The 15583-nt window shown below is 38.5% G+C and overlaps 2 protein-coding genes across 2 annotated transcripts; one reads left to right on the top strand and one right to left on the bottom strand.

Annotated features, from left to right (window-relative positions):
* Positions 1–3383, bottom strand: LOC132091712 (uncharacterized). Its single transcript, XM_059497843.1, has 6 exons — positions 3129–3383; positions 2689–2794; positions 2196–2413; positions 629–760; positions 287–454; positions 1–174 (listed from the first exon to the last, which is right to left on the bottom strand). Exons 1-6 carry the CDS (start codon positions 3381–3383, stop codon positions 1–3), a joined length of 1053 nt encoding a protein of 350 aa, XP_059353826.1.
* A 2965-nt stretch (positions 3384–6348) lies between these two features.
* On the top strand, positions 6349–13215 carry LOC132092361 (apolipoprotein B-100-like). Its single transcript, XM_059498558.1, has 4 exons — positions 6349–9372; positions 9500–9605; positions 11718–11904; positions 12025–13215. Exons 1-4 carry the CDS (start codon positions 6372–6374, stop codon positions 12931–12933), a joined length of 4203 nt encoding a protein of 1400 aa, XP_059354541.1. The 5' UTR covers positions 6349–6371; the 3' UTR covers positions 12934–13215.
* Positions 13216–15583: the final 2368 nt, after the last annotated feature.

Here is a 15583-nt window from a genome sequence, read left to right as displayed (position 1 = left end):
TCAAGAGATGTCAGTCACTACTGTGGCATAGACTTGCCGTTCTCCTTGGCTCATGTTGACAAACATTAGGGGCATTTCATGACGACAAGAGGCTCCAAACACTCCTGTAACATCAAGCTTCTTTGCTTGTTTTTGTGACCTCAGCACATTGCCAGCCTTGAAGTTACTGCAGTCCTAAAGTTTTAAGGAAAACATAGTTTTATGGGAGGAATAATGATCTTTTTTCACAAGTTTAATTAATATTTCTGCAAAAATATTTCTGTGAAATTATGCAACTATGACTAACCTCGTGAGGTTTTGAGCTGTCAAGATGTGATAGCAGGTATTCCTCTACATCCTTTTCATCAACAAACATGCGGGTTCCATGTAATGGCTCAACCACACTTGTACCTGAGCTTTGCTTCCTCACAAGGCCAAAGTTGGCATCCAATGTGACAATCATATCTCCATCCGCCTGGAAAACAAACACTTACAGTGTTTTTACACAATACTGGTTTTGTATCTGCACCAGATTGATACTATTACTATTTTATTATAATAATATATACAAAAATTTACTAAATTTGCAGATATTAATTCTATGCCATTAGTTTAATCAAACAAGAACCATGCTGGAACTAGAACCAACCTTTGGACATGCTGGGCATATGGTTCCATCATCTAATTGTGGGCAAATATCGACCAAACTTCTTTGTCGGAAGTGGTGATGCCTAAAATGGGATATGGATTCTCCCACCAGGGCTCTGTAGAGTGTGTTAACCTAGGGTATAAGCAGCAGTCAGGGAAAACATTACTGTTTCATATACTTACATCTGGTGATGGTGGTTTACTCAGAAGTTGTTATTTTACAGGAAAATATCAAGAATAATTTTGCATGTAACTGTAACTTAAATTTTCAATTAACATACAAGACTTCAAACTAGGGCTGGGCGATATGGCCTAAAAATAAAATCTCAGATTTTTTTAATTCAATTTACGATTTTTTTCTGATTTCCCCCCTACTTAATTACTTTAAAAAAGTAATTAGTTATAGTTACTTCTCACAAAAAGCAACTGAGTTAGTAATTGAGTTGCATCATTACAAAAGTAACGAATTACCAGAGAAAGTAACTATTGCGTTACTTTAAAAACATTTTTTTAAATATAACTTGGATTCCCCCAATATTAAATGAAAGAAATTGACACTAAATACAACAAATTATTATTATAAAACATTGTAGACTAATCTACACTATTTTAATGTTACAGTGGGACAATGTGAAAGACACCGAACTTAAATATTAAAATATTATCGTTACTATAATGATTGATGTTATTACCATACCATACTGTGATTGATGATGTAATATATAGATACAAAGAGTATTTGTAATTGAAATTATAAAACTTTTACAAATGGTAGAAATATGTATAACCTACTTGAAGTATTTTCTTCTTCACAAAAGTGAACAGTTTAACAAAAAATCACAACCGGTCAAACAAAGATGTTATCATTGAACGTTCCCAGTTTATTTTGAAGTTGTATTTAATAACCATGATAAACTAAAGCGTTGCAGATGATGCCAATAGGCTACAGAGATTATCCTAATGCTGAAATGTCTCATTTATTTATAAACAAACTATATTGTGCTCACACTGTCTCTCTCGCACACTATCGAGTGCTCTCTGACACACTCGGCCTGTCTCGCGTAGCCTACTGTCAAAAATTTAGCAAAGTGCAAAATAAATAATACATCAAAATTGATAAAGATCAATGAACACTATTAGTCAACTTTGACGAGATTCCTCTCAGCTAGCACGTCTTTGCGAAGTTCCCTAACAAGGGTGCTAACTTACGTGCATTTCTGCTGTCAAACATGAACTCACGATGCCTTGACAGTGAACAAAACGTGTTTAGGGTCTTGTCAGGCGTCTATTTCAGCTGAGGAGATTAACGTTATAAAGACACACTGGCAGACAGATGGGCAGTTGTCGCTTGCTGTTGCTGATTCGTGTGTGCTATAATGTTTTGGTTGTCGCTTGCCGAAACTAACACTACGGAAGCTCCGGGGAGCCAACAATGCGGCATTACACAAAAAAATTGATTCATTATTTTTTAAATCACCCACAACAAAAAATTCAAATTAATTCATTCAATCGATTTATCGCCCAGGCCTACTTCAAACTGACCTCTGCGGTAAGTCAGTTTGACTTACCTCTGCAAGTGTGAGGTTATTTTTCCAGCGCAGGGTGTTGCAAAATCCCTCCACAGAAACCTGACACTCCAGTGACAGACACACAAAAAGCTCCAGCAGAGGGATGGAGAAGGCTGTCTGGGGCTTTTCGGCTGTTGCTGGCCAAAGCCCATACCTTAGCAAAGTGCAGGTTTCTGGTTCACACGCACACATGTTGACTGTCACGGTGCAGAGCCGTCCTGCCAAATATAAAGAGGAAAATAACATAAAACATAACCTAGTACTACTATATAGACTACCATATCAGTATAGACCAAATCACTTGAGTGTGTCACCTATAACTTAATGTTTGTAATGATTGGAATCAGCAAACAACTTTTTTTATCAAAATTGTATCACAAATTTGAATAATTCCTTATAGGAAATCATTACTCCACATGTAATAGGATTGAATTCATTAACCTGTCAGGAAAATTCAATACATTAAGATTTTGTATCAGGTAAAATGACAAACCTGTGCTGACAATGACCTTCATGACCTTTGTGTACACAGCATGGGTGTCATGGCCTTCAGGTAAAAACAGGAATAACCCCAGGGAGGATGGCTCATAGTAGACATTCTGTAAGAAAGATTGAGAGCTCTAATGTTTTTAAAACAACAAACACTAAAGGTTGATACTGCATAGTGCTAAAACAATTTGAAGTATCTAATGAATATGTTGAAATTACTGTGAGTTTGCCGCCTGTATGCAAGTATAGCAATAGAAATGTAAGACTGCATGCTATTGTTCTTACATTCCACTTTTCAGGAAGATGCAGTGAATTTCTATGAGTCCTCTTCAGGCAAACCTCACAAAACACTGCAGTGGTGCTGCACTTAATGCACCTATAATCACCATGTTCTTGGCAGACAACACACTGGGTAGTGATTGGTGCTGAACATTCAAACGACACCTTAAGCATGTCATCCTTGACTGCATCCCAGGCATGAAGCTCTCTCTTCTTTGCCTTACTGTATGCACTCTCAGAACAGCTTGGTGTCGTATCATCAAGTTCAGCCTGTTGAGATGTAATAGGGTGGGTCTGTTTGTAGTTGGGCTGGGGAAGACCTTGACTAAGGTAAGAAACCTTTGCAGGGCCAGCGATAGTCCTCCTCACCACCTTAATTTTAACGTTCCTGAAACGTGTGGTCTTAAGTGCTTTTCCCATATCTGAAATCAAAATATTTGCCAATTATTACATAAAGCAAAGTGCAACCCGTATTTCTTATCACAGCCTAAAAGACAGAAACACATCAGTGAACATGGGATGCAGTCAGATGAGGGATATTTTGAGTGTTAGATATATATATATATATATATATATATATTGCAAGATAGATAAATAAATAAATACACAGCTAGCTAGCTATCTAGATTAGATAAATACATACACAGCTAGCTACACACAATAGTCAATATTCCAAGGTTTCCAAACAGCCATAAAATACGTCTTGGGTTTGAATATTTCACTCAAGTCAGTATGGGTAACGTTGGGCCTATGATATGGCTTCAGTGAAGCGTTATCGAGCATACACAATATTTGGAATAAGCCTTACTGTCAGTGTGTAAAAAGCAATTTTTACAGTTTAACTTTGCGTTTAACTATAAACTAAATTCCCCCATTAGCTTCAGAAATAAAAATATGCTTATTAGCAAATTTAATGCTCACATACAGCATGTAAAGTAGAGACAGGCTAATAACGTAATATGGCCTAGCTATTACGTTTGCAGACACATATCGCAATGCGCGTATTTCATGCAAATGTAGTACTCAGAAATATGGAAAGATTATTAAAATTAAAAAACGAGTGCTGCAAAATGATGGCTCCATTGTCGTTTTCCTTACTCAAAACCAATATAATAAATGGCAAAGCAAATGCTAAGTACATTACATTATGCATTTCTCATCCCACATGTAGCATTTACAAACGCATCTGGGATATTAATCACATCTTCATTATGTAACATCGTATCTGATGTACAGTACTGATTAAGACGAATGCAATGCATAATTAATTTAACATACATGAAGGGTTTAAATTACCCAAATGCACACATTTCAGATAGGCCTATACTAAACTCTGAGACAACATTCTAAACACTCACTCAAATAATATTAACATACGACGATTTATAATGCTACCACTATTTGGTAGTATAATAATGGATAGGAATATTATAATACGATATAATATTATTATAATATATAATAATGTATATTATTATCAGCTTTTGTAATGCTACCATTTACCCATGCTAACCATGTGCGCTCAGGCAGACTACGTTAACGTTAAGTTTAAATTATGTCATGATATTCATATAGTAAAACAGACAGTATTGCATCAAACATAGTTTATACTAAAACGTAAGTTTGTTGTGTGCACTATGTGTTGCATTTACCTGGAAAGAAGTAACTTTTGAAAAAGATTATTTAAAGATTAATAAAAACGAGGGCCGCAAAATTATGTCTTCCTCTTCTTTGCTCAGAATGAAGCGCATGACGTCGGATGACGATCGGATGACGACATGACGCAAGTTTTCCCCAACTAATTCATATGCATACAACGTTCTTTTTTAACATAAACACAAATAAGAAATTAAACAGTATTTGAAAGTATTAGACAATTAACATTTTACTATATTATAAAGAAATGCACAAACATACACGGCTATGCCTAGGCTACTCATATTACATCAACAATCATGTCACGCTCACGCAATACGATTTGTATGTATTGTTTTCTCTTATTGGCTAATTAATTACAGCTTAAAGGCTTAGTTTAATCATTTTAATGTCTTACCTGAAGATATCAAGCTGGAAATGTCGCAACGTTACCGCGTCGTCCAGTAGATTATTTGTGAGTGATCAACCATGTGGATGGATAATAACAGCCTTCTGAGCCTTCTAGTAGTCCTGCTCTTGTATATTTGTGGGTGATTAAGCATGTGGATGGGTGATAACAGCCTTCTGAGCCTTCTAGTAGTCCTGCTCTTGTACATTTGTGGGTGATTAACCATGTGGATGGGTGATAACAGCCTTCTGAGCCTTCTAGTAGGCGGAGGAGCCCCCTTCTGGCCCATATATATCAGCTGATAACCGCTGATAACGCCCATTCAATCGTGTGATCACAATCGAATCGGGTGTCTGATTAATCTAAACACTGTTATGTTGAAGTTAGTCACTGAACTGGACACTCATGTACAAGAGATAGAAAAAATTGTGAGAGAAATGATTGCAAGTGGCACACTATGTGACACTGTAATACAGAAACTAACAGAAGAACTCAATGCATTCAATGAGAAATATGACATCAGAGCCATAGTTCTAGCTGTCATTGAGGCTGTAGAAAATTTAATTGAACAGATTGATGTAACGAGACTGAAGGGCAGTGGCAGTGTCCTCTTGCAAGATCTTGAGGAACAGTATGCTATTAAATCCACACTGGAGGCGGTTTGGAGTGAACTTAAGCAGTTTGTTGCAAACTTTGAACAAGGAAAGTTTATTGAGGATGTGAAGAACTTTGTAACCTCTGCCAACTTCAGAGACTATGCAGACAATTTGGTGGCTCAAATCCCTACAGAGGAAATACACAAGACTGTTGAAAAAGCAAAACAACTGCTTACTGTACTGGTAGGGAAGCTGAATGCTATCTACAGCATTGTGAGAGAAACCCTGGTGCAATCTGGGGTTGACAAGAAGATTGAAGCAATTCTGGAAAAGGTTTTTGAACTTATCAAGAAGTTCAATATTGAACAAACTGTTAAGGCTCTTGGTAGCACTTTGAAATCTATTCTGACCCCCCTCACAGAGATGCTGGATAAGGCCATGACCTACTTGAAAACAACAGAGGTAAACGAAATCATTGAGCATTTAAACAACTGCCTAAGCCATTGCATCGGACATATTAGATCATTTGACTACAGTGTATTTGTGGATGAAGCCAACCAGAAAATCAAGGACTTGATTAATGAACTTTACACAATGAGTTTGTCACTTGAGATCCGCCAAAAGCTCCATGCAATCAGGGAATTTGTCAGTTATGCTCTGTCATCTCTTACTGCTTGCTTCGAGGAGCTAAGAACAATCAAAGTTGCAGATGTGGCCAAAAAAATCAAGGAGATTGTTGATAGGATCCTCAGGAAGAGAATTACAGACATGGATATCAGAGAAGAAATCATGCAGCAAGTGAGTGGTATCTACACTAAGGTAGTTGCCATTGCAACAGATGCATGCAGTGCTGTTATGGAAATAATTCAAACCATCTTTAAAGATCAGGCAATTGTCACTGAGTTGAAGCAAATCTGTGATGGAGTCAAGACAGGACTGAAAACAGCTGAATTTGAGATCCCATCTTTCACTTTCCCACTCACTGACCTTGTTGTACCCTCCATAAAAATAAGTTTAGAGAAGCTGCAGGAATTCAGCCTCCCTTCTACATTGATTGACCTTCCAGAGTTTATTATTCTGCAATATTACACAGTGCCACCAGTCAGAATAGAGTATGATGATATCAGGCAGGGACTATTAGACCTATTAAACTTCATTGCCAATTATGAAAGGCCATCTGTTGATGACATCTTTGGCGACCTAAGAATTATCTACCTGCCTGACATCTCTGCCATCACACTGCCAGAGATCAGTCTTCCAGAGATCTCCTTCCCTGAAATTCCCAAATACTCTCTGGAGCACAAATTATCAGACCTGCAGATCCCAGAATTCACTCTCCCTGCAGTCCCTAGTGAGGTCATGATACCCTGCTTCGGAAAGCTTTATGGTGAGGTTATGGTCACTATTCCAATTTTCAACATGAGAACGACCATGGAATTCTTAAACTCTACTGAAAGTGCAGAAACCCCACAATTCACAGGGCACATAACCTCACATGGATCATCTGAATATGACATTCTTAAATATACCTTGGATTCCACAGCTCGGCTTGCCATCCCTAAGATGAGTCGTGTGATTGTTGCTGAAACCCTGAAGATCACTCACAGTATCCTAGCATTTGACCATCAATCCTCAGTGTCACTCTACGGCTTCTCAGCCCAGGCTGTGGCCAAGAGTAATATGAAGATAACTATTGCCTCCCTTACTGCTAACATTCTTAACAATGCTTTCTTCGCACTGGAGGATGGAATGTCTGCAAATATTAAAACAGAATATACTGACAAGGTAAGAATTCCTGCGCTTTCATGGAACAGTGACCATTCTTACACTAATGAGGTCACTCTTAAGCAGGATGGTTTAAAAATCCTTCTGACGATGACAGAAGAAGCCAAGGGCCATATATCTGTGCAAGATGATTCTGATGATTTCACCGCCAAGAGTATCTCAACTATAATTATTACTCCAACAACAGCCACACTAACAATTTCTACAGATGGCGAAGTAATTTCTACAGATGTCGAATGTGGATCTTTAAAGTTTAAACAGAAAATAAATGCTGAAGGTGTTGCCCTGAAATACTTCGACTTTAATGCCCATATTGAAGGAAATTATGATAGCGGAGAAAATTACGTTCTAATTGCTTCTGGAAAGGCTAATCTCAGAGAAATGAAGGTAGAGATGAAGGCAGCCTATGACACAAAGTTCACTGGATTGCTCAGTGGTACATTTTCTAGTTCCTCCAACATCTTAGTGCAACCCTTTGAGATGATCCTTGATTTCCAAAACAAGGCTAATACTAAACTCAGCTTCAAAGACCCTCTGACTGCAAAGATTGATCTCCAGAATGATTATGCTCTTATCTTAAATACTGACATGCAGAAGTTGAGTACTGTGGCAATTGCTCGTTTCAACCAGTACAAATACAGTCACAACTTTACAGCTGCCAACAATGGAGATGAGGCTGGCATTTATGCTGGAGTAAATGAAGAGGCCAATTTGGAATTTCTGACAGTTCCATTCAGCATCCCACCTATTGAGTTTGAAACATTGATTATAATTTTTAACACTCCAGAAATCAGCAACATCAACCTATATGAACATACTAGACTTAAGCATTTGTTGACCAACTTTGACCAGGCTATTGATGTAGATGCAAAGATTGTCTACCAGAAGAGTAAAGCTGCACCCATTATTGATCTTGGTCTCATTAACATCCATCCTCTGGGTGATTTAATCTCTGAAGTGTCATTCAAGTCCTCTATATTCAGCCTTAATGCTAATGCTGGTATCTATGGGAAAGATAACCCTGTAATTCGATTTGGAGCAATTACTGCCTCTGAGTTTGAGGGACTGAAATCTAAGCTTGAAGGAACCAGCAGTCTGAGCACCAAAAGTGGATTAAAAGTAGCCAATTCTCTGCTCCTGGAAAATCGCCACATTGAAGGAACCCATGAAAGCACTGTAACCATAAACACAGATAACTTTGAAGTTGCACTGTCTGCAACCACAACTGCAAAGATTAACCTACCTATTCTTACAGCTAAAGCCAACCACCAATTTACTGCTGACAATAAGGCCCATCCAAAAGCGGATTTAACTTTTAAGACAGAGTACACATTTGACTTTCCCATTATTAAGCTTGTTGGTAAGGGAAATGCTGAAAACATCTTAAAAGGTGAAGGAACTCATACATTTATCTCTGCTGAGACTCTCATAAAGGGTACCATTGATGGAACATTCCTAGATAGTGGTATTGTAAAGGGAGCTATTAATTATGACGAATCTATCTATCTGAATGGCAACAGTTTGCGATATGCTTTAAAGACTGTTGCCGATGGCAACCTGAATTATGGAAATCTCAAGATAGTGTTTGATGTTGATGAACACCTGTCTGTGGAAACTGCTATGGAACGTGTTTATGCTATGCTGAAGTTTTCTTCCAAGAATGAAGCAAATATTGGAGGTTTTAACACAAAGGGAGATCATACTGGCCAGGCTACAGTTGATCTGGATTTGCTAAAGTCCCTGGTGGCTGTAATGAAAATTCACTTGTCTCAACCAAGCACATTCGGTGACCTTAGGATCTCTGAGATGGTGTTGGCGGAGCTTAGTGTATCCAAGCAGAAAATTGATTACACCTCAAAGATCATCTCTCCAGTATACACCACAGGTGTTGCTGCTAAACTAGATGGTAGTACACCATTCTACAAAACTGTTCTCAAGGCTACAGCCACTTCACCAGTTGTTTTCCTGAGGTACAATTTTGACAGTAAGTATCTGCACAGACAAAAATAAAAATGCATAAAGATCATTCAATTATAAAAAATTTTACTAAGAGTAAATTACAATATTTGTTCTCAGTATGCTTAATTGATTTGTGCTTTCACACAAAATAGGCTTCATGAATACTACAATGGAGAATGGTGTCCTTGTTGTCGGAGCAAATGCTGTTCTTACACTTGGTGACTTTACTATGGACTTCAGCAATGTTTTTCGTATGGGGTAAAAAATGAAAATAACTTCTGACTTTTCATTGAATTCTAATTAAACATTTTGCTTTAGGCTCTTTAAGTCATAATGAGTCCTGTGTGTAAACTGTCATTTTTAAGCATACTTATGGCCAGTGTTGGGGAGTAACTAGTTACATGTAACGGCGTTACATAATTTAATTACAAAATAAATGTAACAGTAATCAGTTACAGTTACTAAGAAAAAATGAGTAATTAAATTACAGTTACTTATGAAAATTGTAACGATTACAAAGAGGATTACATTTGAATATTTACACACATCCACATACAGCTTATTTCTTTCCCAAATTGCACTAAAACATATGGCCCATTATCTCCGAGACGCGGAAAACACATTCGTAGAATCGAGTCATAAAAATGGAATTCAGCCTATAACGCGGACGCAATATGCCACATTTTGGACGAATAAATCAAAAGTAGGTCAGTACACTTGAATCAAAACCCGATATGGACTGATGTCTGTGAATATGAATCCTGCACGTTCTGCGTGTCTGTGGAAATCAGGCGCTGACTGGACATCGGGAGAACCGGGACTATTCCCGGTGGCCTGGCAGACGATTTGGCCTTCTACTTTAATATTGTTATTCTATAATTGCAGGCCGAATATACTAAAGCGATTATTTCCGAATCCGCCATTCGATAATTACATTTCTAATAAATCATGAATCGGTTAGTCGTGACTGGCAATGGTTGGGCTCGCGCGCTCTCCGCGCCTCCGCCGAACGGTTTGGATCAGACTCCGAGTAATCAATGCGAGAGAGAGAGACCGGAGTGAACTGTGTACGCGCACAGCTGGAGCAGAGAAGCGACACTTCTGTTCAGGGTTTCAGGTGCAGGTCAGTTTCATCTGTAAATATGCTAATGTAGTTTTGTCTTTGTTTACTTAGTCAAGCAGCAGCAGCACATTGCTCACACTCACTCAAAATACTGTATAAACGACGTCATTATTATCTTTTGTAATGTTACAGTAGTAATTTAGCAGACAAATCATCATATTTTATCATAGGTTTAGGGGGAGCTAGTGGATACAAAAACACAACCCTTAGGAAAATTAATATAGCCTATGGTATGGCACTAACCGTGGTTTAACTATGGAATTTGTAGTAAAAATAAATACAAGTGGTAATTCATTTGCCAAAAAAACAAAATTGCACTTACAAAACATGGTAAAAGTCAAATAAAAATCTTCAGTATTAAAGTCATGAGAGAGATGGATGGATAATGGAAGTGAAGGTGCAGTTCAGGAGAGAACTCTTAATTACGTTGCAAGTCCCCCAACCTAAGGATTCAAATCTTTTTCATGTCAGGTCCAAAAAAAAAAAAAAAGGGTTGTCCATGTTTCAGAATGGGTTGTGGGTGTATGAGTGTGAGATTTCCCAGCCTATTTTTTTCCCCAGTCCGCCCCTCATGGAAATTAATCTCTAGAACAGTCACTTCATGAGCATTTTTTACTTATTTTGAGAAACTATCATCATATCATATACAAAGAGACAGCAGTGTTTCAAAAAGACACCAATGTTTCAGGAGTTTAGTACACAAAATAGGACACATGCTTATTAGATAACCGTATTTGAGTTGATGTATATGCTTTTATTTTTTTATTAACTATTTTTCCCCAAACCATTGTTAGATGCAGTTAGATGCCTGTAGTTATGCAAAGATTTGGTTTCAAAAACAGTATCTATAAACTATTTCTTTTGATTTTAAATCTGCTTTGAACTTCAGATCAATCTCTAAGTAAAGTCTGATTGTGTGGTGGATGTGTTCAAATGTGATCATCTTAATTTAAGTGATGAAGGATGGTGAAAGTCTGACAGTATTGAGCACTACTGTAAGGTTAAACCTGCATGGTGTAAAATGGTTGAAGATGATTAACAGTTGCAAATTAACATTCATTAGAAATTTATAAAAGTAATCAAAATGTACTCAAAAGTAATTAGTTACATTACTTTATTAAAGTAATTTAAAAAGTTACACTACTATTACATTTTAAATAGGGTAACTTGTAATCTGTAACCTATTACATTTCCAAAGTAACCTTCCCAACACTGCTTATGGCTTCATTTTCTTTTTCTTTTCTTAGTGATCCTAGCCATACCATGAATGTGGACATCACCAGCCCAGCATTCACAGATGTAAACTTTCTCTACGCTGCTCAAAGCGATGGGGTAAGTGCCTCAGTTTCCACACCAACAACTGGCCACCTTGGCTTCCAGCTTCAAGGAAAGATTCCATCCGAGATTAATGCGAGGATCTACAGCCGTTATGCAGTAAGTGGCATTTCATTACTCCTTCAAACTGAGGTATTAACTCATGCTAACAACCTTTGTTTCTTATCATTCTATATAGATAGTAAACATTCTATATTGTAATCATTGCATTTTCTGCAGTCTGGCCCAGGAGATGATGTTGAAATTCTGATCATCAGAGCAGTACCAAAGGGAAATGAAAAAGTACTGTTGGTCAGCTACAATTTACTGGCCACACGTGATATGGGTGAAGGCTTGATAGAGAGGCTACAAGATATACCATCCTGTGTTCAAGGATTTGCTGAAAAATATGGAATTGATGATGCAATAAATAGACTGTTTAACATTGTTCAAAAAATTGAAAATATTTTAAGAGTTGACCGCTCTTCTTATTCTGGGCATAGTGAGTTGTCTAAACTTTTCAGAAGTGTAGTTGTTACATACCAAAAGACTATCCAGGTCCTGCTTGATGCTGCCATCAACTTCCTGAGAGAGACAAAATATAAATTGCCTGGAATGGACGAAGCTACTCTGCCTGAAATCTGCATCAAAATCCGATTTATTTTTGCAGAAATGTTGGAGAAACTCGCTAACAATCAGGAGATATATTTCTCTACTCTAATGGAAAACTTCAGCACAGTTGAAATGACATTTTCCTCTGGAAAGGTCATGACTGTAGCCGAGGTGCAAGAAAATGTGAAAAGTACCCTGAGAAGTCACCTAGCTATGATAGCAGGTGTGATGAAGCAAGCAGAAGGCCTTGATGTGTTTCTTGAGAAACTAGGACAGACCCTTCAAGAGATGGTTGATAAAGCACAAGAATTTGTGGAAAGCATTAAGTCTGACATCTTAGAAACTGTTGTTGCTCACCTTAACACTTTCTACAATAAGCTGCTGCAGACCTTAGATGAACTGACTACAGCGTTTGCCATCTTTGTTTTGCTGCCTATAAGTATATTTTATAGCAACATTTTGACCAGTTTGGATGAATTATTTAATGCAAATAATGGAATACAGCAAATTGAGTTTCCGTTGCCTTTTTTTCAGTAAATTGATCATTCTAAACAAACAGCGAATGAAATAAACACTACCGTCTTTTGGAAAGAGCATTCTTAAATGGACATAGCAGCCAATGTACACTTAACTGAAGTGTAACAGCAACATGTATATAAAGCAATCACTGATGCCATAAATGTCTCATTATTATGCTGTTGTATTATTCTGTTTGTATAAATGATTATTCAAATACTAACCTTGGTACAAAAATGTCAATTGTGACGTATAGTTAATGGCATGATGGATGAAGCTAAATAAAGAACTTTTATTATGCAATATCATGCATCTTTTTATTTTGTTCTTCCGAAGATGATAGTCTGTTGATCTGGACAGTTTCGCAAAATGCTTGAATGTGATTATGAGCAGAAAACACACTTTTTTTCTCAACAACATTGCACAATATTAAATGCTCAGAGCAACTGTAACTGTCAAAACATTTCTCATATATACTGAACATTTAAAATATATTGTATAATGGTGAATGTGAATACAGCAGAACCTGCATTTTAACCAACCCTGTGATACTATCTCTCAGTACATGAGCAGTCACTTAGATATTCCAGAACATCTATTTTTCTAAAAATGTGCAAAATGTACAAAGGCAAAAGGGCCTGAATTCAAAGCATTTTTACTTTCACATTTTTGTCATAAATTTTAATTTTTGTCATATTTTGGCCATCTCTCTCTTATTTCATATTTTTTATTTCATACTTCAACATGGTAGCCTATGCAATATTTGAGGTTAGGATTATTTTTCTTAATTTACACAAAAGACCCATCTCCAGTATACAGTAGCTTTTCTCTGCTCACTTGTAGTGAAGAAACTGAATTATTTACACAGTGAACAAATACCCATACAGAGTATATGAAATAGGCTATGCAAATACAATTTGTAGATACAATTAGTATATAAACCCTGCCCGCGTAAGGTGTGCCCCTTCCGGTTCGCGCTGTTCTGTAGTTTATTAAAAGTTTATTAATTCTGAACGTGTCGCGTGTCCATATTGTACCGAAATGCAACACTGCACTCCCTTTTGTCCGCTGCAAAACACCTGCCACTCGTGAAGTCGATTGGATGAACGGTTCTTGGCAAAATATAAATGCAAACAGACAGAAAGACAAACAGATATTCCTGCCTTTATGGACTAGGTGCACAAGATGGCGCCGGTGAGCTTCAGCGACGCGAGTGTGGGCATACTTACTTCAGGTCTTGCGACGCTCGCATTGACTGTAAGGGAACATCTCGGTTACGTATGTAACCTTGGTTCCCTGAATAGGGAACGAGATGCTGCGGTGACGTCACCACGTATGGGAACACCTTCGGTTTGACGAATGTCTGAAGCCCTATACCATCCCGCCAATCCTATTGGCCAAATAGCGCGTGGCACCGCCCAGCATGCGTAAGCATATATATACCTGGTGCCGCGCGCCATTTACCTCAGATTTCATGACAAAGAAGAGAAGAAAGCTATCAAGGTATGGCACGGCCAGAACCGCAGCATCTAGTTCCCTATTCAGGGAACCAAGGTTACATACGTAACCGAGATGTTCCCTTTCATAGGTCACTTCGATGCTGCGGTGACGTCACCACGTATGGGAACGCTATACCATCACGCCTGACGTACCTGATAGCTTGGATCCAAGGAAGCATCTGCTCAAGCGGAGAGAACCCGGGAGCCAGGAGCCATCCTCACATCCAGACTGTAAGACCTGATAAAAGTGCTCGGTGAGGACCAGCCTGCCGCAGCACAGATATCATCCAAAGAAGATCCACTGAGAAAGGCTTGAGAAGAAGCCACTGCTCTCGTGGAATGACCTTTTACTCCTAAGGGCGAAGCGAGCCTGCGCGCCTCATAGGCCAAGGAAATAGCCTCCACCAGCCAATGGGACATGCGCTGTTTCGTAACTGCATGGCCTTTATTCTTATGTCCAAAACAGACAAACAGCTGGTCAGACTCACGCCATGGGGCAGTACGATCCACATAAGTCTTTAACGCTCTCACAGGGCAAAGACTTAGATCTCCAGACTCTGCCGCAGCAGGAGAAAAAGCCTCCAGGACCACCTGCTGAAAATGAAAAGGATTACATGCGACCTTAGGAACATAATTAGGCCTAGGTCGCAATAACACTTTCACAGAGCCTGGTGCAAACTCCATGCACGAGGGTGAGACAGAGAGAGCCTGTAAATCCCCAACTCTCTTAAGGGAGGATAAAGCCATGAGAAGAAGTGTTTTCAGAGTCAGGAGCTTATCCGATACAGTTTCCAGGGGCTCAAACGGATGCCCTGACAAACCCAGTAACACAATGGATGAATCCCATGAAGGAACTCGCACAGGGCGGAAAGGTCTCAACCGTCGCGCACCCTGTATAAAGCGAGAAACCAGTGGATGACGACCCACTGAAACAACACCTATATGCTCATGGTGAGCTGAGATAGCTGCCACATAAACCTTCAGGGTGGCTGGTGTCAATCCATCCGAAAAACGGTCCTGAAGAAACTCCAGTACTGAAGCCACAGGGCAGTAAACTGGATCCACATCATGAGTTTCACACCATGTCATAAACAGTTTCCACTTGAAAGCATATAAGCGTCTCGTAGGAACTGCTCTAAAGTTCAGTATGGTCTCGGTAGTTTCAGCAGAAA

This window comes from Carassius carassius, chromosome 18 (genome assembly GCF_963082965.1).
Source record: "Carassius carassius chromosome 18, fCarCar2.1, whole genome shotgun sequence".
Lineage (NCBI taxonomy): Eukaryota > Metazoa > Chordata > Actinopteri > Cypriniformes > Cyprinidae > Carassius > Carassius carassius.
Note: the sequence above shows the minus strand (reverse complement) of the source record. Positions and strands in the feature narration are given on the sequence as shown.

Coding starts and splice junctions, on each gene's coding strand:
- LOC132091712 (XM_059497843.1), bottom strand. CDS start 3,383: ATGGGAAAAGCACTTAAGACCACACGTTTCAGGAACGTTAAAATTAAG. Junction 455..628: donor TATGCCCAGCATGTCCAAAG/GTTGGTTCTAGT, acceptor TTTGTTTTCCAG/GCGGATGGAGATATGATTGT. Junction 175..286: donor ACAGCTCAAAACCTCACGAG/GTTAGTCATAGT, acceptor TTAAAACTTTAG/GACTGCAGTAACTTCAAGGC.
- LOC132092361 (XM_059498558.1), top strand. CDS start 6,372: ATGGATATCAGAGAAGAAATCATGCAGCAAGTGAGTGGTATCTACACT. Junction 9,373..9,499: donor CCTGAGGTACAATTTTGACA/GTAAGTATCTGC, acceptor CACACAAAATAG/GCTTCATGAATACTACAATG. Junction 9,606..11,717: donor AGCAATGTTTTTCGTATGGG/GTAAAAAATGAA, acceptor TTCTTTTCTTAG/TGATCCTAGCCATACCATGA.